The following is a 27,858-nucleotide window of genomic DNA, read 5'->3' on the forward strand; positions in this document are numbered from 1 at the left end:
TTTTATCTAAAGGTTAATCTAGGATTTGCAGCGGTGCAACAACGAAAACAAGTACTTTTTAACGGATTATAGGCGATTATCCTACTCAAATTTATAAATCAATCAATCATAATATCGGATTTTGTGTGTTGGCTTTTAAATATTTTGATATGAGCGTCACTGATGAGTCTTATGTAGACGAAACGCGCATCTGGCGTACTAAATTATAATCCTGGTACCTTTGATAACTATTCTTAAACTCATGCAGTACTGCTAGAACGAGGTAATTAGAAGTTATATGACTTTGGTATGCATCTTTGCCGAATGAAGTTTCCGAAATGACAAAAAAACGTCAGATAACAAAACAACACTAACGAAGTTCCTGATTTTATGCAGGTACATGAACAGGTGGGATACAAATAGTTTATTACAACCCTAACCGTCTCGCACACTGGAATAAGAAATGTACCAATTAACATTTTAATATATGTATATATTTTTTAGGGATGCCGTCACGAGTTAATTCACCGTTATAAAATACCTGTTTCACAGAGGATAACGGATATGTTCCTTATGTCATAACTTCAGACCCGTTCCCTTTTCCTGAACGCGACTTACTGAATGACACTTATATATAAGGGGTTTGTACTAGGAAGAGCAATACGACGGGTTATCTATCGTTTGGAGCACATGCGATCGCCCTCAGTTTAAAAAAGTTTTGATAGCTAGGGTTATTGTTCCTCAGTTTCTATGTTGTATTTTATGTACTACTGTCTATCTGTCTGTCTGTTTGTCTGTCTGTATGTTTAGTTTTTTAGTCATGACGTTGTCAGTTTATTTACAATTTATCAGTTCCAATATCCCTTTGGTATATTTTGCATCACTCACAAGCTACTAACAATAACTAATAATTTTATTTTATCCGTTTAAACGAGTTTACTTGAAGGTATGTTTTCATGAAAAAATACTATGTAAATGAAATTCTAATATGACGTTCTTCTTTAGCTTTGGGTACAAAGTCATGTTCTAATTCGAATATAATATAGGCTGCACGTAATTGACGTCGCAATTGAAATTGTAACGTCAGATGAATTTTGAACAACGCCAGAGATCAAAATGGACATTTCGTTGATGTGCTCATTAGGAAAATAAATAAAAAACTTTCTAAAATAAAGTTTAAATGTTTCTGTTCTTTTTTTATTGATAAACTGTTGATTTTTCTATAACGTTTTTGTTCATCAAATCAAAATGGCGACATTTCGAGCGTCTACTATAGGTCCGCTTGAAGGTACAAAAATTCAAAATATTCCTATTAGAATCGAAATTATTCTATCATGCCATGCTCTATGCTCATTTTAACTAGGGTAGGCATTATATCTGTAAACATTTAATACCTTGATAATGCTCGGTATTAAGATATTAACAAATATAATGCCTACCCATGTTAAAATGAGCATAAAGCATGGCATGAAAGAATTATTTCTTAAATTATCATGTTAAACTACTCTAATTAAATGACTTACTAAAGGTAGTTTCAATAGAGGAGAATTCAGAAAATATTGTCTCAATAAACTATTATAATTGCCTCTAACATAAGCCTAGTCCCACTAGACCACGATCGCACTACGCTCACCGCGATCTAAAATAAATTCAGATCGTGGTGAGGTCGCGGTATGCGCGGCATGAAAATGTACATTTTCGTTGCTTTCACGATGCTTCTACGTCCTCATTACGCTTCTACAACGATCCCGCTACGATTATACCACGTTCTCGTAGCGCTTATTCTGCGACCTCACTACGCTTATCAAGATCTTTCTACGCTCATCACTTTCTCACTACGACCATACCACGAGTTATTCGATTGCAACACGATCTAACCACGCTTCTACGGCGATTATAGTACGTTGTTACCACGATTATACTATGTTCATAACGTGATCTTACTACGTTATCAGTAATAACGTCAACATTGTGTCCCATATCAGTACAATTCCATTCCTTCTTTTTCTAATTAATACATAGATTTCTCGGAAACAATACAGTCATGCCACAAAAATCTTCTAGTACACGTAGAGGCAGAGAAAGCTCTGACAGTAACGAATCCTGATCAAGCAGAGATTTCGAACCGACCAATCAAACCCAAATTACAACCTTTTGCGGGTCCATAAAGCTCAAATGACGATATTTCAGTGAACGATTGCAGAGATGTGTTAATACTAAATAGATATAGGGAGATGTGGTATGAGTGTCAATGAGACAACTCTCCTTTCAAGTAACAATTTATAAACCATTATAGGCCAAGGAACGGCCTTCAACACGGAGCATTGGCTCACACCGAACAGCAAACTATAAAGGGCCCCGAAAATAACGTCTAGTGTATAACCATTCAAACGGGAAAACTAACGATATAATCTATATAAACGAGAAGCATGGTTGAGTCGTTAGAGAAAATGGACAAGAACTTCATACAGACAAACAAACCTGGAGATATATAATATATTTTATGTGAAAATGACAATGAGAATAATGGTCGTAGTATGAACGTAGTCAGGTCGTAAGAAGAGCGTGATGAGGACGGCAAGGGCGTGTTAGAATCGTACTATGGTCTTGAACAGCGTAGTGGAAACGTGGTAAAGTCGAAGTGGAAGCGTAGTTTGGTCGCGGTGAGAACGTGATGGTCGTAGTGAGGTCGTAATAACGACCGCACCACGATTGTTTTGAACATGTTCAAAGTTGGCCACGCTCATCACGATCTTGTAGACCTCACCACGACCGTGATACGACCTTACTGCGATCTACACGATTGCACTACGATCATTAAAATTTGCATTTTTTTCACAGATCGTAGTGCGATTGTGGCCTAGTGAGACTGCGGTATTATGATGTGTGTAAGATACCTCGACGCTTACACCATACTACACATTGAATGTCAATTGTTAATACTTGGAAAGATTTAAACAGACACCAGCAACAATAACTGCTACAACATTTGGTAAGATCGCAGGAGAAGCACCGGTAGGTGCCATGTCAACAATAGTTTCCGACTGAATCTTCACCCAAAAAGTGTCTTTGTTTTCCACAGCTGTCGCGCTGAAATCAGAGATACAAAAATCATATATTCTAATATCTGTTGGTATAGTATTTTCTCAGTACGTTTTCGATAAGGAATTTTTCGAAATGTTTGTTTTGCTAAGATCGCATATGGTAAAACAATAAAATGCTAAGAAACTTTAAGTTAAACAAAAGAGTCAAATATCTCTTTGTGTGCCTTTTGTGATAACAATATTATAAAGATAGGCGCCATTTCTGAAATATGATTTTACACCCTATTTGTTTTGTTTGTTATTCTTCTGCTCGAAATGAAAATTATCAAAACATAATATCAGTTGACCATGTGACATACCGAATTAGACCTTTTAACGTGTTTGTAAGTACACGAAAAACACAACGAGTGCCACATCTGGAGTAGGATCTGCCTTCTATTCATGATCACCTGAGATCACACTTAGTTTTTGATAGGGTTCATGTTGCTCAGTCTTCAGTTTATTTTTGTGTACAATTGTTTGTCTATAAGAAGTCCTTTTCTTTTGTAGACGTTTTCTGCTTTTTTTCGACATATGAGTTTGAAGATTTTGAAACGATTTAGCGCCAATGAAGAGGTATATAAAAGCAACAGTAGTATACCGCTGTTTGAAAGTCATAAATCGATTGCATGAGAGAAAACAAATCCTGATTACAAACTGATAGAGTGGGAAACACATCAACTAACAGACATTTGGTTGTTGTTGTCAAAAGTAATGTATTGACCCCTAGAAGTATTTTCTCTAGTTATAATGCGTTAATTGACGTATTTCTTATTGTTGTAATTCCCAGATCTTATTATTTATATTACTAATTAAATGCTTACAAAATTGTTATATTCCCTCTAGATGTGACCGGAGCAGTGAAGTTAAAAGTAACACTGTCTTTTGGAGAAGGTTCTGTGTGTGTAACGGCATCATTCTAAAATATGAAAATGAAATATTTTATTATCCTTTGGACATCATTCGGAGCAGAAAATATGGACCGATACAATAAATCAATTTAGGAAAAGAATGTAAAATTGACATAGTAGATCATGCTCTTAGAATTTCTGCCGTTTCTGTGATTGAAAAGAAACTAGGTGAAATTATATATTTTTTCTTTTGTGTACTTTAAGACACTCAAAATTTTCAATCCTCATATAAACATGTTAAACTGCAGCTGCAATTTTGATTAAAACTGGCCTCAATATGGCAATGAAAATCATTAAGATGTATTTTGTGATTGTTATAATAACAAATGCATATACAATATAAAGTCAACAGTAATATACCGCTGTTCAATAGTTACAAATCGATTAAGCAAAGACAAACCCGGGTTTCAAACAACAACCGAGGGAAGTAAATAAACTATAAGAGGAAAACAACGGAACAACAGAAACACTGAACTGCATAAAAAAAAAAACGCAAACAAAATATTCGACTACCATATTCCTGACTTTGTTCAGGACATTATAAGAAACAATTGGAGTATTGAACCTGACTTTTTGGCTAGCTCCCGCGTATATGGCAGTGGTAAAATACCGTTTAACTATTTTCTGTTCTTGATGTACTTCTGTCTGTAATTTATTTCTACTGATAAAAGTTTGAATTTTCACGAATAACGTAATATAATTACATAGACTTGTTTGAAAAACACATCCTTTGTTTATACGATATGACACATCAAATCCTAACTTATCTCCATTTAATCAAAATCATAAAATCGATCTATATTCATGTGTACAAATCTGTAATATCAGTTGGAATAATACTATATCATCATAAACATTTAGACATTGACCTGAAAAGTTGATCGAAGAAAGTGACATGTAAACATAAACATGACTGCATAATTTCCTTAAGGTGGTACATAACACTACAGGGAGATCACTCTGTGATAGAGTTGTTGGTTCAAATTTTAGAAATTTTTACATTTTAGTCAATGGGTCAAAGTAAACATTTTGTGAAAATTAAACAAGCCAAATTAATTTTAGTCACAGTGTTGGGTACCACCTTAAAGTAAAAGAATGGGCCCATGCCATAAACGAATATATACCATTTTTATAATTTAAAAGTAAAATCACAAAAATACTGAACTCAGAGGAAAATCTAATCGGAAAGTCCATAAACACAAGGCAAAATAAAATTACAAAACACATCAAAAACGAAAGGACAAGAACTGCCATATTCCTGACTTGGTACAGGCATTTTCAAAATTAGAAAATGGTGGATTGAACCTGGTTTTATAGGAGATAGGATATGATTGCCAACGAGACAACCATACACTTTAGTCTTAATTACGTCGATAATATAGACCACAGTATGACATTGAATAAAGAAGGGCAACAGTAATTAATAAATCGGTGTTCAAAAGCAAGCAATCGAAAGAGAAAAAACAAATCCGGATAGTAAACTTAAACCGACAGAAACACATCACTATAAGAGGAAAATAACAAAACAACAGAAACACTGAAGTGCAATAAAAACAAATGCCAACATACATAGCATCTGACTATTTGATAACAACAGCCATGTTCCTGGCTTGTTACAGGATATTTTAAGACATTTCGTGATTTTGTCATGGTAACATGGCTAGCCAAACCTTCGTCTTATTTGGCAATGTTAAACAATATAACTAAAATGACAACACCACGTGAAAGAACTATAGGTCACAAAACAACACACACAGTAACAATGAGCAAACACCCCACTTACTAGATTATTAGAACATTGCAGGAAGGTAGAATTCTGTATCAGTTCAAAGCCTGGAATTTTTGTTCCATCCTGATTTCTGGCTTGAATTAAAAATCCTTTAAACTGGTTTGTTGAGGTTTGCACTAAGGTTACTAAGAAAGAAGACAATTATAATTGATTAAAACAAAACCATAAATGACTCTCTATAATTTACATGCGATTACTACATTCTTAAGAGTTCAACATAAAAAATTTTATTCATCCATTGGACAAATCAGAGATCCTGAACAATCATTTTGCTGATATAGCTAATATTGATATAGAACCAGAAATTCCTGATAATAATGAGCCTCCTCCATGTCATTTAAACAAATTTGTCATCACTGAGAAAGAAATTTTAGACCAGTTAAAAATTTTGAATGTTAATAAACCAGCTGGACCTGATAGTATCAGTCCTAGAATTTTAAAAGAGGTTGCTAGCTTTATTTCTAAACCATTAACTAAGTTATTTAATATGTCTCTATCAGTTAAACAGGTTCCACTGTTATGGAAAATTGCACATGTTAATCCTATTTTTAAAGGGAAAGGTAGCCCACATTCAGCTCTAAACTATCGTCCAATATCTGTTACTAGTATTGTTTGTAAGATTATGGAAAAAGTTTTATTTAAACATTTGTATAATTATATGAGGAGTAATAACCTTTTGTCAAAGTTTCAATCTGGATTCCAACCAGGTGATTCTACTGTTAATCAGTTAATTGAAATATATCATAAAATTATTAGTAATATGGATAGTGGTAGGGATGTAAGGTTTGTATTTTGTGATGTATCTAGAGCTTTCGATAAAGTTTGGCATAAAGGACTTTTATTTAAACTTAAACAATCTGGCTTAAATGACCAGCTTTTATCTTGGATAGAAAGTTATCTTTCGGATCGTCAACAAAAGGTAGTTTCAGAAGGCTTTTCGTCAACTCTAAGAAGTATACATGCAGGTGTCCCCCAGGGATCAGTTTTGGGACCCTTTCTGTTTCTTATTTATATAAATGATATAGTACATTGCTAATGATATTAGACTTTTTGCAGATGACACCTCTTTATTTGTCATAGTAGATGATGATCATGCTGTAGCGGCTGCTTCTTTGACTGATGACTTGGATGTTATCTCAAATTGGGCAAAATCATGGGCTGTTCAATTTAATTCTAAGAAAACTAAAAATATTGTATTTACTAGAAGGGAACGGGAGCATCCACCTGTATTTTTTGGGATAAATGGTGAAGAGGTTGAGAAAATAAATATTCACTGTCATCTTGGGATAACATTTCAGTCATCAGCTTCATGGCACACGCATATTGATATTATTTATAAAAATGCATGCTCTCGTCTTTCTGTGCTTCGTCAAGTTAAACACTTATTAGATAGGAGTTCACTTATACGTATTTATTATGCTTTTATTAGACCTATATTAGAATATGGTGATGTTATTTGGGGCAATTGCTCCCAGCATGAGACTGAGCTTCTTGAAAATATTCAGATAGAAGCTGCTAGAATTATTACAGGATTACGACGAAATTCCTCCAGACAAAAACTTTATATTGAATTAGGTTTAGAAACTCTGGAGAATAGACGTAATAAACATAAGCTTATACTATTCTACAAAATATTAAATGGGATGACACCTGCATACTTATATGAGTTAGTTCAGCCATATCTTCCCAGACAAACCCCTTATACTTTGAGGAATGAAAATAACACTTTTCACCCGCCTCTTGCTAGAACTAGCTCTTATTTTAATAGTTTCATTCCTTCCACTATAAGACTTTGGAATAGTCTTCCTTTGAGTTTACAAAAATCACCAAGTTTGGGTATATTTAGAAGTGGACTAGATAAGTTTTATAGGACTGATGATATATTTAAACCTTTCAACTATGGGATAAGGAAACTAAATATAAGTCATTGTCAACTCAGAAATAATGCTAGCAACCTTAAATCTCATTTGTTTAATCAGTTCTTATCCGAGAACACTTTTTGCACAAACTGTAACCAACCTGTTGAGGATAACCAACATTTCTTTTTTATTTGCCCTAAGTATAATGATGTAAGACAGATCCTTCTTGATTCCATTTACTCCATTGTTGATAATGTTGACATAAATATTGAATTACTACTTTTTGGAAACAGATTATTTTCATATGATATGAATATTGCTATTTTTAAATCTGTTCAGAAATATATCAGTGACACTCAACGTTTTGTTTGAAACTTACTTTAATTTTTGTTTCATCTATTTTTATTTTTTATTTTTTTTCTACTCCAACATTAATTCATTTATTCCACTAAGCAAGCTTAGTGTCTCTTTCAAGCCATATATATATTTCTAATGACTTATAAAGGATATTTGCATGTTTCAAGGTACTTTAAATAACTGATGATTAATTGCCTATATATTTAAATATATTTTGCATTTAGTAAGTAACACTGTTAACATATATTTGCTCGTGTGTGCTCACAAGTAGCATGCATGTTCCACTATATTGCATTATTTTAAATACAGTTGTTGTGATTGAATTATACCTTGTACATGTAATATGGAGAGAGCTTTTATAGGCTGTGCCTGTTGCTCAATCCTTTTCATATCTTAATGAATAAAATATGTTTAAAATCAAATTATTCGACACAAATAGTCATATATTTGTTATAGATTGATGTTTTTTAAATGTAATTTAACATGACTATTTAAATTAATTTTCTTTGTAGATCAAATACCTGCAATTACATCACTTCCATTGTAGCTAGTCTTATCTAAAGTTACTTCGAATGGGGCTGTATTAATGTTCTGAGCTTGAACCGAATGTACAGGAACCATACTATCACAGGAGTCTTTCAAAGCACCCTTTGATGTTCCATATACAAAGTAGCAACATGAGAACAGTAAGAAAAGGTGACGGCTTAATACTTCCATTGTACTGCTGTTAATATATGTTCTGTAAAAGAAAGTGTTTTAAGATGTTGTACAGCAGTTTCGTATGAGTAGTATAGAAAAAAAAAGATAGGAATTATTAAATGAAACATGAGACAGAAACAATGCATTCATGTCCAGTGCAGGATGTTCATTCAATATTGTCGACATCGCGATATCTACAATGTTAACACTATATCGTGTCAACATTGTATACATTGTTTGAACCCTTATATAATGCTTACATCGTTGACATCGCGATGTATACAATGTTAAAACGATGTTGTGTCAACATCGTTTACATTGTTTGAACCCTTATATATTGTTTACATCGTTTACATCGTTAACATCGTGATGTTTACAATGTTAACACGATGTCGTGTCAACATCGTTTACTTTGTTTGAACCCTTATATATTGTTTACATCGTTGACATCGTTAACATTGCGATATATACAATGTAAACACGATGTCGTGACAACATCGTTGACATTGTTTGAACTTTTATATATTGTTGACATCGTTGACATCGTTAACATCGCGATGTTTACAATGTTAATACGATGTTGTTTTAACATCGTTGACGTTGTTTGAACTCTTATATATTGTTTACATCGTTGACATCGTTAACATCGCGATGTACATAATGTTAAACCGATATCGTGTCAACTGCGTTAACATTGTTTGAACTCTTATATATTGTTTACATCGTTGACATCGTTAACATAGTGATGTATACATATAAAAAGATGCGGTATAAGTTCAATTGAGACAACTGTTTATTTGAGTTACACGTTTTATAAGTAAACCACTATAGGTCAAAGTATTGTCATTAACACGGACTTTTGGTTTTTATCAAGTATCTATAAAAGGCACAAAAACACTAGTGTAAAACTATTTAAACAGGAAAAATAACGGTCTAATACATGTAAAAAACAGGAAACCAGAAACACGTATAAACAATTCAACAAACGACAACTACTGAACAACAGATTCCTGACTAAGGACAGGTGCAAACAAACGCAGTTAGGTTAGCGTGTATATACGTACCATAGACTCAATCTAAAATATAAACACGATTTTGACACAATATTGTTACATTGCTATGTGAACAATTTAAACAGAAAGGTATATTTAAAAAGGAGAGGTGGTATGATTGCAAATATTTCCAGATCATACATACTAAATGGCACATTTATAGATAACCGTATGGCCTTTAACATTGAGCAAAGTATATATCGCATAGTTAACAATAAAAGACGGCGACATGACAAGTGGAAAATAATTTAAACTATATAACTAACTGCTTAACTTATTAAAAAAATGTATACGATGTGAACGATGTAAACAGAGAGGTATAGACTCTATATATACAATATAAACACAATGTTGACACAATATTGTCAACATCGTGATGTATACGATGTGAACGATGTAAACAGAAAGGTATAGACTTTATATGTATATATACAATATAAACACGATGTTGACACGATATTGTCAACATCGTGATGTATACGATGTGAACGATGTAAACATAAAGGTATAGACTCTATATATACAATATAAACACGATGTTGAAACGATGTTGTCAACATCGCGATGTATACGATGTGAACGATGTAAACAGAAAGATATAGACTCTATATATACAATCTTAACACAATGTTGACACGATATTGTTAACATTGCGATGTAGGCGATGTGAACGATGTAAACAGAAAAGTATAGACTCTATATATACAATATAAACACGATGTTGACACAATATTGTCAACATCGCGATGTATACGATGTGAACAATGTAAACAGAAAGGTATAGACTTTATATATACAATATAAATACGATGTTGACATGATATTGTTAACATTGCGATGTACACGATGTGAACGATGTAAACAGAAAGGTATAGACTCTACATACACTATATAAACACGATGTTGACACGATATTGTAAACATTACGATGTATGCGATGTGAACGATGTAAACAGAAAGGTATAGAACATATTGATAGGATACAATGTAAACACAATAACGACACTATAAAGTTGACATTGCGATGTTGACAATATCGACAAAACATCGTGCATTGGACATAGTTCAAACAATGACCTAATATCCTAAATCTAAGACGATATCAAAATCTGCTAAAAACTCACAAGCAGTTTCAGGTATTTTAAAAAAATATCAATAAAAATATTTCATAGGATATGGTAAAATTTCTCATTGCTATAACAATAGGCTGTTTATATCATAAGAGTTACCAACATATTTTGTCTTTAAAAGACCTCTCAGTGGCGCCAAAAATGAAAACAGTTCCGTTTACTGTTAATTTGTTAATCCGAAGTGTATGAGGTCATCGTTTTTTATTTGGTTCCTCCGTTCATCAGTTCATGCATAAAGTGCTCTATCCATATCGTTCATATTTATACCAAATTTCAAAACTGGTTTCTATGATGCGTTTATCATAAACTACTCTGTATACATCTTTTTCTCGATTTAAGTAAATCAATGCAAGTATCAAAACATTTTATAGCTTGGAATATATGTGAATGACTAACACACCTCTATTTTCATTGACGAGGGCCACCGAGATTATTTGTAGTATATACACAAAAAAGTACCTGCAGTGCAGTGATGTTTAAACAAACAACATTTAAATAGACATTCTTTAGATATTAAAAATGATTACATTTCAGTCATAGGGATGGTATATTAATGCATGAATTCAGAGATTGTATTTACTTGAGTTAAGGCTAAGTAGTAACTATTGTTGTAATGATTGTACAAAAAGCGATCACCAAATATATGCACACCCTCTTAAATCGAAAAGGTACAAATACATTAATGTCGAAATGCGCAATTGGTGCATAAAAATTGTTATTCTACTGAACAATGATAAGACAGAGCCTCGAATGAGGACTCATTATGCATTTGATGGCGTACCCAATCAATTTGTATTATTTGTTAGTGTCATACTAATATACTCAGCTTTGTCCTAAAACCAACACGGAAAACAAATATCTTTGAAATTCAAGTTAACGAAATAACAGTTCGGAAAAGACACGCTGACCATCATTGGCGCTGTATCCTTTATTCGAGCCGCTTTGCATCGCGAAGAAAAAGGGAGAAAATCCAGGTAAAATTGAATTTCCCCCAGTTTTAGTTTGTATTTTATGAGTTTCGAACAGCGGTATACTACTGGTGCCTTTATTGCTTAAACGGTCTGCTGAAGGTACATGTACACTCGCTCGAGTCTAATTTTAAAATCCAGTTAAAACATTCTTAGCATAAAAGGTTATGTAATTTTTATCAAACAGAGCAATAAACCATGTGAAATTTTATCAAAAATGTTCTCCGTCGAAAATCACTTATATTTAAGTTAAAGGTCTTACCGTGTTCTTGATTTTCACTAGAATAGCATAAACAAATAGATAATATATGAGTGTGTGCGTGTACAATGACTAGATACTTTTTTTACTACGTAATACAGACTTCTTCCGCATATATAAAACACATTGTATACAACATGCAACACTGTAATTTAATAATACATCGTTTATTTTAGTGTCATCCTTCACAATAGACTATTTTCATATTACCGACTTTACACTCCGATATAATATTTCGAAATTTAACCTGCTCTATTGTTAGACATTATGGTAATCAGTCATGGAGAGCATTTGAAAAAGCAAACAATTTGTGCAATGTATGGTGAAAATAATATTCTTGTATGTTTTTGTCATGTATATGAATCTTTAAACAGATGATACTGTTGAAGAACCACATTCTTGAGAATGAATTGATACATCTGTAGGATCAATTCTCTCACAAAAAGACCGTTTTTATACAGTTTTCAAATCTTTTATTTGAATACCACATTTCACCTGCTTCATATATTTGTTTTGAGCGTTTAACAATAGTATGTATCTTAGCTTCATGCCTAACAAAATAGAAGACCACACAAAACTGCAAATCTGATGGATAGTCTAAATTTTGTAAGTTTAAAACAAAAATCAATTATATCATATTGCCAGAATCTCTTCTTCAAATTTTAATGAACCCCAATGTTTTGACTTGATTATAGAAATAAGTTTAATCTTGGACCACTCCGGCAGCGCAACTCATTCTGTGGTTTTTGTGTCTGATTTATAGGTCCGAACGTAATGATCACGTTAAATTCGATGCCTCATAAAGGAAAAGTACCACGAAATCTGCATGTTCCTTCGCTGCAAGTCAATGTTTCTTCCGCTATCTAGATTACTCTCATTTCCAGTGGTAGTCAACATAAACCGTCCATCTTACCGGTTGGTCGCCATAAAATGTTTTGTTAGCTTTTGAGGTGAATGCCGACATTTTTGTGTTTATTCTGTAAAAATGGGATTTGAAATACCTGAACGTATAAGATGTCTGCATGTTGATTGACATCTACAAATGATGTACCGAAGATAAAATTTAGTAAATGTTCCAACTAGTTTGTGATATCGAGTACCCTGGTGTTATATTTTTTAGTATTTCATGCAGGGGTTTATTTAGTAAATAAATACACGTCATCAGGGATCGCCCATTTGGGGGAGAGCTTTCTGTATAAAACTGAAGTCATGTTCTCTTCTTATTGGAAGATAATGTTTGTCATCAATATTTTTTGGTAAATAGGGATGCTGAATGTACTATTTGTTTAACTACAGGGTTGAAAAGTTTTTGGGGTCAGTATAGGAATCTACATTGTTTGTAAACAATGCCATGTGAATACCCAAAAATGCCGCATGACCCTATGTGTTCATTGTTGCAAAAGATAGGGCTACATTTGTACTTTCGTGAATGATATATGAAAGTTTCTAATTTGTAAATGTAAATCAGGTATAAATTTAATTCGATACATAGATTAGCATTAAAGTCAAAGATACTTTTTACGAAATTTACCCCCATAGGAAAATATGCACTCTTTTAGTGTACTTGTCCATGTCCACACAAGAATTACAAAACTCATTTCCTGTAAAATGTTAATGTAATGGAAGGATTTTGGAATTATTATAAGTTGTTTTTTTACACAAATTTCTATCTTTAACTGCGGCTAAACAGGATGCACTTAGTGTACTGTGAGAGGAAGCATGGGGTATATGATATTGATAAAAATCAGTGTTTGTGTCCAGATTGAGAGAATCAATAGAATTTACACTTGAGAGTTATGATATCGATGAAAGGCATAAATATTCTCCCCACTTACATCACATTTTGCACACATTTCTCCTCATAATGTATAAAATCATATGAAAAAAATGGATTAGCTCCCTTTGACATAGTGGTTTTTTTAAGCTGTGTTCCCCATGTTTAGTTGTAAAACAAGTGGTTTTAATAAGCACTTTTTTAGTATTTTAACACTCAAGTAATCTGACCGCATGAAGGTATTCATTTATTTTTACATTACTCATTATAATTGGATTATTATGTTAAATAATTGCTTTTAAATATTCTAAATTGTTACTTTAATTTTCCAAATGCAAAGTTTGGTCATAACTAGTTTTATTTTTTCATATTTGGCACTTTTTTCTACTTCCGTTCTGGCAGTCTAGTTTTGGCTTAGAACCCATCCCTGTGTTTGGGTAAATGATATTTTGTGAACCCTACTAGTAATTAAAATACAGATTCAGTATAATGAAACATATTTGTTGTTTTATTTGGTATGAAACTGCTTAAAAACGCCTTTGAAAAGTCTTTTTTGTGGTCTTTTCATGGTATTTAATCAAATGCGTCCATATAAGGAAAAAATTAACTAAGAGTACACCAGGACTTTAGTTTCTAGATGTACTGGCAATACTGGTCAAAGCAAACACAGAAAACAATTCATATTTATTAAACATGGTATTTTACATCGTTCTTTTAAAAACAGTCAAACTTTATGTACCAAATATACATTGGCCGCAGGATGGACTGTAGTATAGATTTTGCTCAATCTTTACAAGTTTAGCATTTATGAATGTTGTATATATATTGAAACTGGAACTTGAAAATTGGATACATTACATGTTTATAACAAAAAAAATGAAACAGTCCCTTATAGGGGAAAATTCAGTAAATAAAAATACGTCATCAGGGACCGCACATTTGGGGAGAGCTTTCTGTATAAAACTGAAGTCATGTGCTCTTCTAATCGGTAGATAAATTTTTTCATCAATATTGTTTGGTAGATGGATCAAAACAAGAGTTGAAAAAAAAATAAGGATGCTGAATGTATAATTTTTTTACTACAGTCCTAGGGTTGAAAAGTTTTCGGGGTCAGTATAGGAATGCAGTGCGAATCTACATTGTTTGTAAACAAGGCCATGTGAATGCCAAAAATGCCGCATGACCCTATGTGTTTATTATTGCAAAAGATAGGGCTACATTTGTTATTTCATGAACGATATATGAAAGTTTCTAATTATTTGCAGAGGTAAATCAGGTATAAATGTTATTTCATACATAGATTAGCAATAAAGTAAATGTAAGATTTTTTACTAAATTTACCCTCTGCGGAGCCTACCTATTACATGTTTTGTTTATAATGTCTTCGTCTGGATATTTATGAAATAATTATCACTGGCAACAATCCATTATCTATCTCATGTAAGATTAAACAACCAAATTGAATGTAAATCTTTCATGGCAATAATCATTATGTTTATAGGTATATATAAATATTAGGGGCTAAATAATTTGTTCAACATTTCCTTGAATATGAATTTTTAAACTTCCTAATGGATAAATGTAACATTGTAATATTTTGATGCGAATGTCGCTACTGCCACTTTTTCAATAGCATTTATATAGTATTACATACAAAAATGTATCTTCTTCCTAATTTGACTGGATAAATATCGAAGTATCATACTCCAGGGGTTCGATTACTCTGTTTTGACTAAATCGAAACAAGGATTGATATTCGATGTGTCTGTTTATGTGACCTTTTTTTTTTATCCAAGGCATTTTTTTTAAGTCATAAAAGCAATACTTTTTCTTTCTTTATGTATCTGTACAACAGTTGTTTTTATGTATTTTGTAGAATTCCTTATTTATCGTCACCTGCAGTCGTAAATCTAGGAAAACGGTACTCTTACATTTTCCCAGCACTATGTTGGCCTTTTGTGAAGGAAGTCAACTTAGAAGCACTGTGATTGGATTTAATTAAGGGTGCAATATATTTTTTGATTTTCTATGAATAACGGTAGAGTGTATATTTACAATATAAATGTTGAAACCTATTGATATATTTACTACAGTCTTATTCGAAAAGACTTCCAAATTTCATAAATTTGGTGTGAAATGACGATGAGCATGGATAGCACAAACAAGCTCCGTTAGAAGTTGGTCATGATTGTATTTGGCTTCAATTGTTTTTTTTAGCTTAGCCATATTTGGCACAACTTTTTGGAATTTTGGATCGTCAATGCTCTTCAACTTTGAACTTGTTTGGCTTTGTAAATATTTTAACATGAGCGTCAGTGATGAGTCTTAAGTAGACGAAATGCGCGTCTGGCGTACTAAATTATAATCCTGGTACTATTGATAACTATTTTTAACAGACTAACAAAGTACTTGCAATACACATAATTGTTTTATCCAGGTTTTTATGAAAAAAAGTGTTAAATTTAGATGATGGTAGTGTTGTCGCCTATTGCAGAATAAATAGTACCATTTTCCCTCTATAAGTTGCACTTGGAAAATACAGCTGTTTCTCAAAACCTTTCATTCGAGGTAGTGGTAGTTAAGATTATTAGTGTTAGTTTAAACTCTGAGAAGTTCAGGGCATATAAACGTTGAAAATATGCTGCACAGTCCTATATTTGGACCTTTGAAAAAAATTGTGGTGCATTTGAACTTTCAATTCTAGGTTAAAAAAAAATTCAAAACTTCAACGTAAAAGTGGTACATTTTTAGCCGTAAAAGGAGTTCAATATTTTCAGAAATGCAACCTCTAAGGGTTATCCTAGGTATATCAAAATCTCATTATATCATATTAATCGGTCACCTAAGAATCGACTGTGACATCTCGTGTTTTGGAATATTTGTTAGTGTTTTGGGCTTTGGTTTGTCTTTTTGGCATTATTGCGTGTAGTATTCGTGTAAACTGTTATACTGTCATTTGTACTCCAATTGATAATTTAATTGACGCCATTGGTATTGTTTTTCTTAAAACGTTCTGGACCAAGTAAGAAATATGGCAGTTGTTATCTTATAGTTCGTTTCTGTGTGTGTTGCATTGTCGTTTTTTTGTTGTTGCACGTTAATGTTACTTTTGTTTCGTTGTTTTCCTTTATATTTGATGTGTTTACCTCAGTTTTAGTTTATAACCCGAATTTGTTTTCTCTCAATCGATTTATGACTTTCAAATAGCGGTATTATACTGTTGCCTTTATTTTGCTGCTAAAGACAACGTGCGATCGATAAATATAAGTTATGGACCAAAGTAAACTATCCGATAAAGATGATCTCATAATATTATTTTGATAACAACCTTTTTCAACGTCAATTGTCATGAATATGAACGAATAACTGTTACAAATACACATAGCATTGGCTGACATAACTGGTGTAAAAGAAGGTCGAAAGTTACCCGAGGGAAAAAACCTGAAGATTAAGCAACACGGACCCCAAGAAAAAACTGGAGGGATCTAATAATATACTGCTACTATTTGTTTTACAATGATACAAGTATTTATCATGTCTAACCGTTTACGGAACCAAAAACCCTTATGTCCATTTGTGAGAGAGATCACCACACCGGCTTAAATTTTACACTGAACATATACACGGGGGTCATTCGGTTTAACGAGAGTAAAGATCGTGAAAGAATATCTAACGGGGTCAAGTATTGCAAGGCGATCGTGAAAGCTCTGGTACCGGATCGTGAAAGAATTTTAATGTAAATTCTAGTTCAGAATCTGTGAAAAAAAATCGCTTAATTTTCAAAACGCGGAACACATTCGAACAAAAAAATATGTTTGACAAAATGGTTCAATTTCCTTAACATAACTATGCAATAAGATAAAAAAAAAATGCAGTACTTTACGAAAAAACCCAAAGGGCAAAATGCATGTCTATGGAATTAATTTAAAAAAAAGCCATTTGTACCTAAAGTGGTCACATTTCAATATATAATGATATATTTGAAATTTAATCTTTGGTGTATCTGATAGTGCAGTAAAACAAAAGTATTCTATTCCCTTAAAAGCGTTAATTTGTTTAGGAAAACCTTGAATTTGTGAATTTTCATCAATTCTGATCGTGAAAGATCAGGCAACGCATTATTTTGATCGTGAAAGATAATGCGTGACCAGACTTAATACTATTAATCAGAAATCAATATTTCTTTGACTATTTGATATACCTGCAACTGGTTAAAGCCTGTTACTATTTTGATAAGAATGAACATTAAAGCTATCATTTTTTAATTGATCACTGTACCTCGAAAGTTAAATAAAAAACACAACTAAAAACGTGTCTAAATCATTGTGAAAAATTCAGCTCTGAGAATTGGTCTAGTAAAATTCATACAGAACGCCATCATTTAACCAATAATATTGGTGTGAAACGTTTAAAACAAACTGTTAACCATCAAACAAAAACTTATAGCAAAAACATCATCTTTCTGAATAATTTGAGATTGAACGATAACCAACATTTTGTGCAACAATTCTATGTCAAGGTCAGATGTACCATGCCAAGCATCCCGTACACAAAATATAGGTGTTCCGATCCTTACAGTATCGTAGAAACTGACAAATGTTAAAGTTATGTTTGGGCAATTAATTTGGAACATAAGGCCGAAATTGATATATGAACCCTGACCGACAGCCAGACATAGACAATTTACTATCACTCAATATATTAAATAAAATTGACGTCATATATGAAACATGCTGACAGACATGTACACAATACACCAAATCCCGTGGCGCTATAGCATACAGGTAAAATGTACTTAAGCTAAAGGCCAAACAACATAAAACGAACATTGCCAAATGATGCATGATAATGAGGTCAATGTTATTTGAAACCTTGCAGAAGTCGAAAATGTACACCTTACAATCATAACAACAGACAGTTATCCTCAAGCTTAACGAATCCGTGATACGGACTTGACCAAAAACCAAAATATTCATTAATGAAATCAGGCAAGTCGAGGTCAAATGAACGGACACGTAGATTATAGGATCAAATATACAAAATTTAGTTATCCTATAACTCGTGATAAGTGAGTACTTCACATGACAATAAAAACCTTCATCCTACAATGCTACAATCAGCCAACTATTATTCAAATAACATGCTCACGAATTCACAAATACTAATTTGTTTCTGAAAATATTAATACTTTGAAATGCTTAAATTTAATGGGGATCTTGGCCAATCCCGTTTTTTCTCAATAGCAATAACAAATATAAATTATCATATAATGAAGAATAATTCATGTTTGTTTACATATTTTATGTCATTGAAATGTCGAGAAGGAATCTGGCTTTTGTTGTTTTATAAAAAACTATGTACTTTTAAAACTGGATTTTCTCACATAAAAACATGATAAACCATTTTGACAGACAGTTTTACTTTGTTGTAAGATTATTTGCTGACCTTTCATATGTCTTCTCGATTAAATTTCTTTCACGATCCGTTACCAGAGCTTTCACGATCGCCTCGCAATACTTGACCCCCGTTAGATAATCTTTCACGATCATTTCTCTCGTTAAACCGCATGACATCCGTGATATAGTATAATTATCCAACGAATTCCCCCACTCCCAAATAATGTTATATAAATTGTTGATTATTTCATGTTTTAAGTATTTGATATCTACAGCAGCTGTCTGTTTCATAGTAAAAATACTTATCATATACTTAGACTAAATAACATATGAATTTTACCGTATGATAATAGCATTAAATTAACGTATATTTCATATTTTTTCCAATTAGTGCTTAGCGGGCTGATATGAAAAGTTTATCACATGCTTCGATTGTTATCACATGCCTTTCCGTAACGTTATCACATGGCATTCCGGTGATACTCGGCAAATTCCGGAAAATACACCTCAATACTACGTTTTCAGTGAAAAACATTACAAAGTAGTGTACAAAACAATTATTTGGATACTGGAAAATATATATTGTGTAAAATAATAATAAAAAAAAAAAATATTTATTTAATAAATGCATTTTTTAAAAGTTTCAAACATAATTTAGAAAGTTATTTTAAAAAAGGTTGACTTTTCCAAACAATGTTCATTATGTATATTGTTGAATTATTTTTTTTTTTATCGATTCGTCCATGTTAAAATGGGTTTTTTTCTCTGTTGAGGCATATGTTAGAAAGACTCATATCGAATCCCACGGTACCAAAATTTGGGTCCGACGTCCCTGAACTTTTCACTCTTTGAACTTCTTTTCTAAAAGGATCATTATATGAATCTGTTATTTTTCTTTACTGTTGTAGCATATGATAAAAAGATCATAACATGTCATTTTTCATATCGCATGTATTATCAGCCCTCGGTCAATATCAGCCCTCGAGCCATGCGGCTCTTGGGCTGATATTGAACCTAGGGCTGATAATACATGCGATATGAAAAATGCCATGTAATAATCTGATAATATATAAAAAAATAAAAAAAACATCATTGAAATCTTTTATGGTATTTATTGTAGAAAATATTACATTGATGACGTAAGACAATGTTATGTATGAATAATGAAATACATACTGAGTGTGCTTAAAGTTAAGAAGCGCGATACTTATGAGATTGTATTGTGACAACTTATATTTCTTTGTCCTTTTCAAATATTTCAAACTGTACTGACATTAAGACAATGCTAAAATTTATCCTTATTAATGATAGAATTACAGGAAAAAATTTCGGCGATTACTTCCTTAAAATAGCGAATGACATTTCTATTGTTGAAAAAGATATATGTAGAGTACAGTCACAGTAACTACAACAAAGTTTGGTAGGATCGTAGAGGAAGCTCCAGTCGGTGCCGGTGCCAGGTCAACAATCGTTTCCGAGGGAATCCTCACCCAGAAAGTGTTGAAAGACTCCACGGCTGTCGCTCTGAAAATAAATATACAAAACATTTGATTTTTTTTAGTTTAAAAATTAATAATTTTTGTTTTAGGCACACATGTAAAAAAAACTGTAAATTGTTTAGAAACTGAATTGTTAACAGAAATTTCAGAGAAAAAAGATAATGATAAAAATAAGATTTGCAATTTCTTAGTACATAGTACCAAAATTCATTTGAAATTAAGGTTATCAAAGTGGTTCGTGACACAAATGATCTTTCACATTGTAAGATTTACGTTTATCGCTATTTAGTGCTTTTTTGTGATATTTTTCATATAATGTTACTCACTTGAGATGGAAAATTATCGCTAGAAACTAAACAGGCACGTGGCGTTGCTAATGAAATTGACACGTCGTCATAGGTAAAATAGCAATAAACAGATTATCATTGGTAATCTCAACTCAATTGCTTTTCTCGCTTTCGCCCTACCGGCTCAAGCGAGAAAATCAATCTCGTTGAGATAATCAAAGATAATCTATAATTTCCCAAAAAGCTGAAGTCATTTTTAAACAGAATAAGACCCAAATACACAAACAATTTTATAGGTTAATACAAGGAGGTGCACATGTCAAAATAAGTGGCACCTGCTCCTAGGAGTACAAGTTTATTATTTTAATTCAATTTTATAGCAGCAATATATGATTGCTAATAGACAATCTTACAACCAAATCAAGTATTAATCATATTAGATATAAGCTAAGATGTTGGCGTGTATAGATTTAATATATGTTATTTAAAAGTGGTAAAAAAATCAGCAACTTTGATGTACAGTGATGTAATGTCAAATATTAATTAAGTGAAAACTTTGATGAGTTGACTATATATTCTCTTATTTTGTTTTGTTATGTGTTGATTGGATGTCAAATTAATATCATGGAACCAAAACTTTCAATCAACTATATAAAGTGTATACTTACACAATTGTTATATTCCCTCTGGATGTGGTTGGTGCGGTAAACTGAAAAGTAACACTGTCTTTTGGAGAAGGTTCTGTATGTGTAACGGCATCATTCTGCAAATATAAAAATGGTGGTTATTTCATATCATTTATGCATATGAATATTTTTTTACTGCTTGCGGAACAATCGAGTAAAAGAAGTTGTCATCAATTTTTTATGAATTTGTAGAAAATCATGACAGTATAAGAAAATATATATGACGCTTGAATCTTATATACTTGTATCTGTAATTAATTAACGGCTTATTCATTGGCCATCATACCACATCTCCTTATTATATAAAATAACTATCTATATTAAAATTTTATTTGTACATACCCGTAAATGATTTGGTTTGCAAACTGCTATATGAAATAGCCTATTCAGGATAAAGTTAATTCGATTTAATATCTAGTAACTTACCGGAGTATCACACTGTAGGAATTTAGAGTTCTGTATCAGTGTAAAGCCTGGAATTTTAGTTCCATCCTGATTTCTGGCTTGAATAAAAAATCCTTTGAACTGGTTTGTCGCGGTTCTGGATAAGTTTACTAAAAAACAAAATAAATTTCAGTCCATAAAACAACCCTAAAATTGATAGATTTAAAAAAAAAACCATATATACACCTTTCAAATAAACCCACAATGCGTTAAAACTTCCCGAATATTGGCCGACCTATCACATTTCGAAACATGTTATAAGTTATTTCCAGATGTCATATTTCTATGGAACTTGTCCATATTTAATTTGTTTATAAACCGAATTTATGATAAAGAAATTATTCTTTTTAATTATCAATTTTTGTCAACAAAACGCTAACTTTTTAAGTAATCCAGCATATAAGTTTAATCTTTTTTGTACTGTTATAAATAACTGTAAATTTGGTTGTTGGTATATACAAATCAATCGTTTTAAAATCTGGCGTTTTGATAAGTTTATGGTGGAAATTACGGTATTTCACATATGACTCTTAAGGTTCAGAATAAAATCACAGAAACAAATGATAGATGAGTTAACAGTTACAATGTATGCTTTACCATTGGTGAATTTACATGCACACATATATATAAATACACGTAGGCCACATTTGCTTATCTACACTGCAGCAGAGAGTGTTAAAAAATTTTCTCAAGAATATATTCTCCGAAAGGGCCATTTTCAAAATGTAATAGCTCTTCACAGTTCTAAATGCGTAATCAGGTGTACTTCCTAATTCGAAGAACATCAAATAATAATCTACGAAAGATAGCTAAACACTGGCAATTAGGAAGATTTGGTTAACTTTATTTGTGACTATTCATAAACCATTTACCAATGTAATGTATCATTTATTTTTCTGGTAAATTTTCTGTACATTGCATATTTCAAAGGCATATCAAATACTATTGTTTGTACTAAACCGACAGTGAAATTAAAAAAAAAATGGCTTTTTTTGTATGTTGCTCTTTGTGTCGACCCGAGACTGTGAGAGTTCAAACCCCATTATTCGACACTTTTAAAATAGTCCGAAACAAGAATAGGTATTACCCTCAATTAACTATTAACAATGTTATGAGTGTCTGCTGTTAATAAAACGATAGTTTCTTAACATGAATTATGTAAATTATAAAAGTCAATTAAATACCTGTTATAACATCACCTCCTTCGTAAATTGTCTTATCTACCGTTATTTGGAATGGCGGTGCACTGGACTGAGGGCTGTTACCCGAATGTTGTGGGGTCATATCATTACATGCTCCTCTCAATGCTCCTTGTGATGTTCCATCTACATACGAACACCATGACAATAACAAAAGAATACTCAGACATGATAATTCCATTGTGGTGCAACTTTGTTGAGAAAGTATCTGTAAAATAAAACCGTTGACATAATATTTAAACAATACTCTCCAACAGATTAGGTATACCGGGCTAGTTGTCAGTGGTTGTCGTTTGTTTATGTGTTACATATTTGTTTTTCGTTCATTTTTTTACATAAATAAGGCCGTTAGTTTTCTCGTTTGAATTGTTTTACATTGTCTTATCGGGGCCTATTATACCTGACTATGCGGTATGGGCTTTGCTCATTGTTGAAGGCCGTACGGTGACCTATAGTTGTTAATGTCTGTGTCATTTTGGTCTTTTGTGGATAGTTGTCTCATTGGCAATTATACCACATCTTCTTTTTTATTTTTTTATAGCATCATTTGCTGTAATTGGCAAATCTTTAGGAATGTTTTGTCCTCAATGCTCTCCAACTCCGCCCTTTATTTGACCTCTGTAACTTGTTTTGATTCGGGTGTCACTGATGAGTCTTTTGTGGACGAAATGCGCGTCTGGCGCAAATACAAGTTGTCAATCCTTGTATCTATGATAAGTTTATTTCGATGTATTACATTGCTACTTTAGAACTTTTTTAAATGAAGAACGGGTCGCTATTTCTTGCTATCAGAAAATGAAATAAGATTAAAAAAATATGTTATTTACATATAATGATTAGGAATTAACCTTTTATTTATATTTTGTTCAACAAACAAGTTCACAATGATTATCATATTACAGGGATAGTCAATTTTGTCAGCTACATGTACCTTTACACGATAAACTTAAGAATCTACACTGCCATCTTTGATTGTAAAAACAGAGAACCTAAGGTCCAGATTTTTAATTAAGTTAGCAAAATGTGATGCAGGATTGCAGATAACTAATGTTAATGTTCATTTAAAAGATCAAATGTATACAATTATAACTTTTAAATATTACTATTGGCAAAAGTGAAGATAATTTTTACTTGATTTTTATTTTTTTGAAATTTGCATTATAAGGGGAGGTAACACTAAAATAGTGCATTAATTTTTCTGAATGAATCTACAGGGAATTTTGCAATTTTGTATTCTTGCCAGAAAAAAAAACGTACGGTGACCCTGTCATTTATTTTGATATGCTCAAAGCATTTAGCTATCTCTCATATTTTATTTTACAATTCTATCATTTAGTTACGCTTTTAATCACATACTGATGTTTTTTCCTGTATAATCCATACAAAATGTGTCATTTTGTCAAAACCTGTAGCTTGTGAAAATGCGCGGTGACCTATCATTGTTATTATATTTTTGAACAAAGATCAATAAAAACTACATGTTGGCAAAGTATGAACAATGTCTATCATTTTTAATTTAGACACCCATACCACCTTAAATCGAAATAAATTAATCTTTATTTATTACATTAAACTATATTCTAAAACACAAACACATTTCACAGTTATTTTCGTGATAAATGGATAGTAAATTTTGTGTATGACTTTTGGTAAAAAAAAAGATTACATAAGAATCTACACCTCCATCATTAATTAATTTACATTTAAATTAAGAAAAAATGTCTGAACAAACCTTTATGAATCTGTATGTTAGCACAAGTACCTAACACTAACTAAGCTTGGAGTGTTATTGATACACTTAACGGGAGATTGTATGATTGGGCATATTCATAAGGATATACACATGATTATAAGATGATCAAAACGGAATTCAAACTTTAAATTATATCCCTACACATAAACGATTGTTTCCTACGTCAAAGATTAGTCTTAGTCATATACTTGAACATCTTAATTAACATGACCCTTGTGTCCTTATAAATGTAGTAAATTATTTGAAAACGAAAATTAATCAGTCGATTGTTCGAAAAGCTTGTAATATAAAAACAAGGCGATGTGATAAGTTAAACTAAGAGTCCAGATGACATAGATGTACACAACTGTTGGTCACCGCATAAGTAAGCTATAAACAATCCGGACACAACAAAATAGGAACTTGTGCATGTTGTGTTTGTACCTGTCCCAAGTCAGAAACCTGGTGTTCAGTAATTGTCGTTTCTCGTTTTATTTTGTACATAAATTAGACCGTAACGCTTGGTTTTCCTGTTTGAATGATTTTACAAAATGTAATTTTTGTGCCCTTTATGTTTAGCTTGTTGTTCGGTGTGAGCCAAGGTTGAAGGCCGTAAAGACCTATAATGGTTTACTGTTACCAATTGTGAATTGAATGGAGAGTTGTTTTCATTTGCACTCATACCACATCTTCTTTTATCTATTAACAATATTTATCAGTCGAATAAAAAAAATTGCAATATAAAAAAAGGCGATGTGGTATGTTTACATATTCGACAACTATCTTTGTATACACTTTTGACCATTTTTTTCACGAAATGACGAGGATTTAAACAACTAGAGGTCACTGCATGGCCTTCAACAATGTGCATACCGTATATAGTTAATTATAAAAAGACCGACATAACAAATATTAACTTTTAAAGGTCATGACTGGAGTATGTGTGAAATATTAATAGTGACTGCTAGACAGTAAACATTTGCAACTTTTTAGTCATATTAAACTTCTTAATTCTGATAACAAATTCCTTTTGTAACATGTGTAAATCTATTTCGATTATGATATTTCTAGCTTAATTGATTTTTATTGCATGCACATCGTAAATGTATATACTAAATTGATGTCAAAGTTTTTAACATTAGTGTACAGTAACTACAAATTCAGAAATTATTGTGTGCATTTATTATTACTATTTTTGAAAAATAGACATACATGTACATTTGTACATGCGAGATTATAATTAATGAGATTTCAGGCTTTAATAAGCTAAGCCTGTTGTTTACAGGATGTGGACTAAAAATTAAAAAGTTTTTGTAGTAAATGAATCCCGCTCCCCTTTCCAGGTGTTCAACCTACCTAGTTACAGTTACCACCGGGCTTCGACATAAGTAACAAGACGGATTCCCAAGTAGATCAGTTTCTGCTTTCACTTCCGGAGTACCAACCGTCCCAATTTTTGGTGGTGTTCGTGTTGCTCATTCTTTAGTTTTCTATGGTTTTTTTTGTGTCTTTTGTTTTCTAGCCATGGCGTCGTTAGTTTATTTTTGACTTATTGATTGATTGGGTGTTGGTTGCTTGGTGTCAAGAGACAAGTATTTCATAAAATTAGTAAAACCAAAAGTTAAAAAAAGAAGGAATGACTATCGTATATAGAACACGATAAAACGATTTGAAAGGATTATACATTGTTACTGTAGCTATTCTGCTGATAAGGGTTGTTGTAACATTCTCGTTGCGTTTTGTTGTTAATTTTGAGAATATAGATATGAGAGACATATTTAGCACAATAATACTTACGTGTTTGAAACACCTGCTGGAATGTCGTCACTCAAAATCAATTATTGTTTAACAGTACGATATTAATGTATATATCGATTGTTTTTTATTACATGGATATATAGTTTTATAATATGATGCATAATTGATTTGAATTGAATATGATACATGTATAAAAAAGCTCTTATTGCATCAAAGTACATTTTCAATTTCTTAAACTTATTACTTACTTGTTATGCTTGAAGTGACACATCAAGAATATCAGCTATATGTGTTTCAGACGCACATGCTTCTGTGATTCCCTATATAATCAACCAAATTTTACCCGTGACGAAATGGGAGGGGGGCAGTCCCCCCTGGATCCGCCTATGCTGTCATCAAAGTTAAGACCGAAAGATTATGATTGCATTATTACTAGATTGTAAAGAGATCTCCAGAGAAATGATTTAATGGGCCCGGTTCAAAAGAATAGGCCGAATAGGGTGATTTGTCTTCTTGTGGACTTTTCCTTTTTCATTGCGGAAGGCTGTACCAGTCAAACTATAATTTTTTTTTTAACTCTGGTGAATATTTGTCTCATTAGAAACCATACCCAATCTCCTTATTTTTTATTTTTATAAAACACTTATAAATCTGTGTAGGCCTATTCCAAAGAACCATGTAATGTACAGAGGAGGATAAACTCATCTCTAATAACATCTTCTTTAATGTATCTATTTAATCAATATAATTTACAGAAAATATTTTCACGAAATAACAACACAGTTAGACTAAATATAATAGAAATTATAGTCAGGGAACACAGTTATCGTCCTTCGATTTTCGTTGACAAATATATAGTCCATTGTGTGGAGTGTGTTACTTGTAATTTTTTATGTCCTTTTCAAATTAATTTCTCATGTTTTATGCCTCAAAAAGAAAGCAGTGGGATGAAATTAAACTAAAAAATTGGGTCATGAATTTAAGTAAAGTAGTGTTT

At 32.1% G+C, this 27,858-nt stretch overlaps 2 protein-coding genes across 3 annotated transcripts; both read right to left on the reverse strand.

Moving 5' to 3' along the window:
- Positions 1-2,901: 2,901 nt before the first annotated feature.
- LOC139501189 (putative ferric-chelate reductase 1) lies at positions 2,902-12,209 on the reverse strand. The gene is made up of 5 exons (XM_071290180.1): positions 12,090-12,209; positions 8,500-8,717; positions 5,757-5,887; positions 3,887-3,981; positions 2,902-3,069 (listed from the first exon to the last, which is right to left on the reverse strand). The coding sequence occupies exons 2-5, from the start codon at positions 8,693-8,695 to the stop codon at positions 2,916-2,918; spliced, it is 576 nt and encodes a 191-aa protein (XP_071146281.1). The 5' UTR covers positions 8,696-8,717; positions 12,090-12,209; the 3' UTR covers positions 2,902-2,915.
- An 8,136-nt stretch (positions 12,210-20,345) lies between these two features.
- LOC139501191 (putative ferric-chelate reductase 1) lies at positions 20,346-26,928 on the reverse strand. Of its 2 annotated transcripts, none has more exons than XM_071290184.1 (5): positions 26,901-26,928; positions 23,357-23,579; positions 22,155-22,282; positions 21,711-21,805; positions 20,346-20,780 (listed from the first exon to the last, which is right to left on the reverse strand). In XM_071290184.1, the coding sequence occupies exons 2-5, from the start codon at positions 23,550-23,552 to the stop codon at positions 20,621-20,623; spliced, it is 579 nt and encodes a 192-aa protein (XP_071146285.1). In that variant the 5' UTR covers positions 23,553-23,579; positions 26,901-26,928; the 3' UTR covers positions 20,346-20,620. The 2 variants fall into 2 exon arrangements, with proteins under 2 accessions (XP_071146285.1, XP_071146284.1); XM_071290183.1 differs by lacking the exon at positions 26,901-26,928 and adding an exon at positions 25,104-25,214.
- Between the last annotated feature and the right edge of the window lie 930 nt (positions 26,929-27,858).

This window comes from Mytilus edulis, chromosome 13 (genome assembly GCF_963676685.1).
Source record: "Mytilus edulis chromosome 13, xbMytEdul2.2, whole genome shotgun sequence".
Taxonomy (NCBI): Eukaryota; Metazoa; Mollusca; class Bivalvia; order Mytilida; family Mytilidae; genus Mytilus; species Mytilus edulis.

What these genes read in the sequence shown, in the direction of transcription:
- LOC139501191 (XM_071290184.1), bottom strand. Translation starts at nt 23,552, where the DNA reads ATGGAATTATCATGTCTGAGTATTCTTTTGTTATTGTCATGGTGTTCG. An exon ending in AGGAGGTGATGTTATAACAG is followed by an intron (nt 22,283 to 23,356) that starts GTATTTAATTGA and finishes TTTGTTTTTTAG; the next exon opens with TAAACTTATCCAGAACCGCG. An exon ending in AGAGGGAATATAACAATTGT is followed by an intron (nt 20,781 to 21,710) that starts GTAAGTATACAC and finishes ATTTATTTTCAG; the next exon opens with AGCGACAGCCGTGGAGTCTT.
- LOC139501189 (XM_071290180.1), bottom strand. Translation starts at nt 8,695, where the DNA reads ATGGAAGTATTAAGCCGTCACCTTTTCTTACTGTTCTCATGTTGCTAC. An exon ending in TGGAAGTGATGTAATTGCAG is followed by an intron (nt 5,888 to 8,499) that starts GTATTTGATCTA and finishes CTTCTTTCTTAG; the next exon opens with TAACCTTAGTGCAAACCTCA. An exon ending in TGCAATGTTCTAATAATCTA is followed by an intron (nt 3,982 to 5,756) that starts GTAAGTGGGGTG and finishes TTCATATTTTAG; the next exon opens with AATGATGCCGTTACACACAC.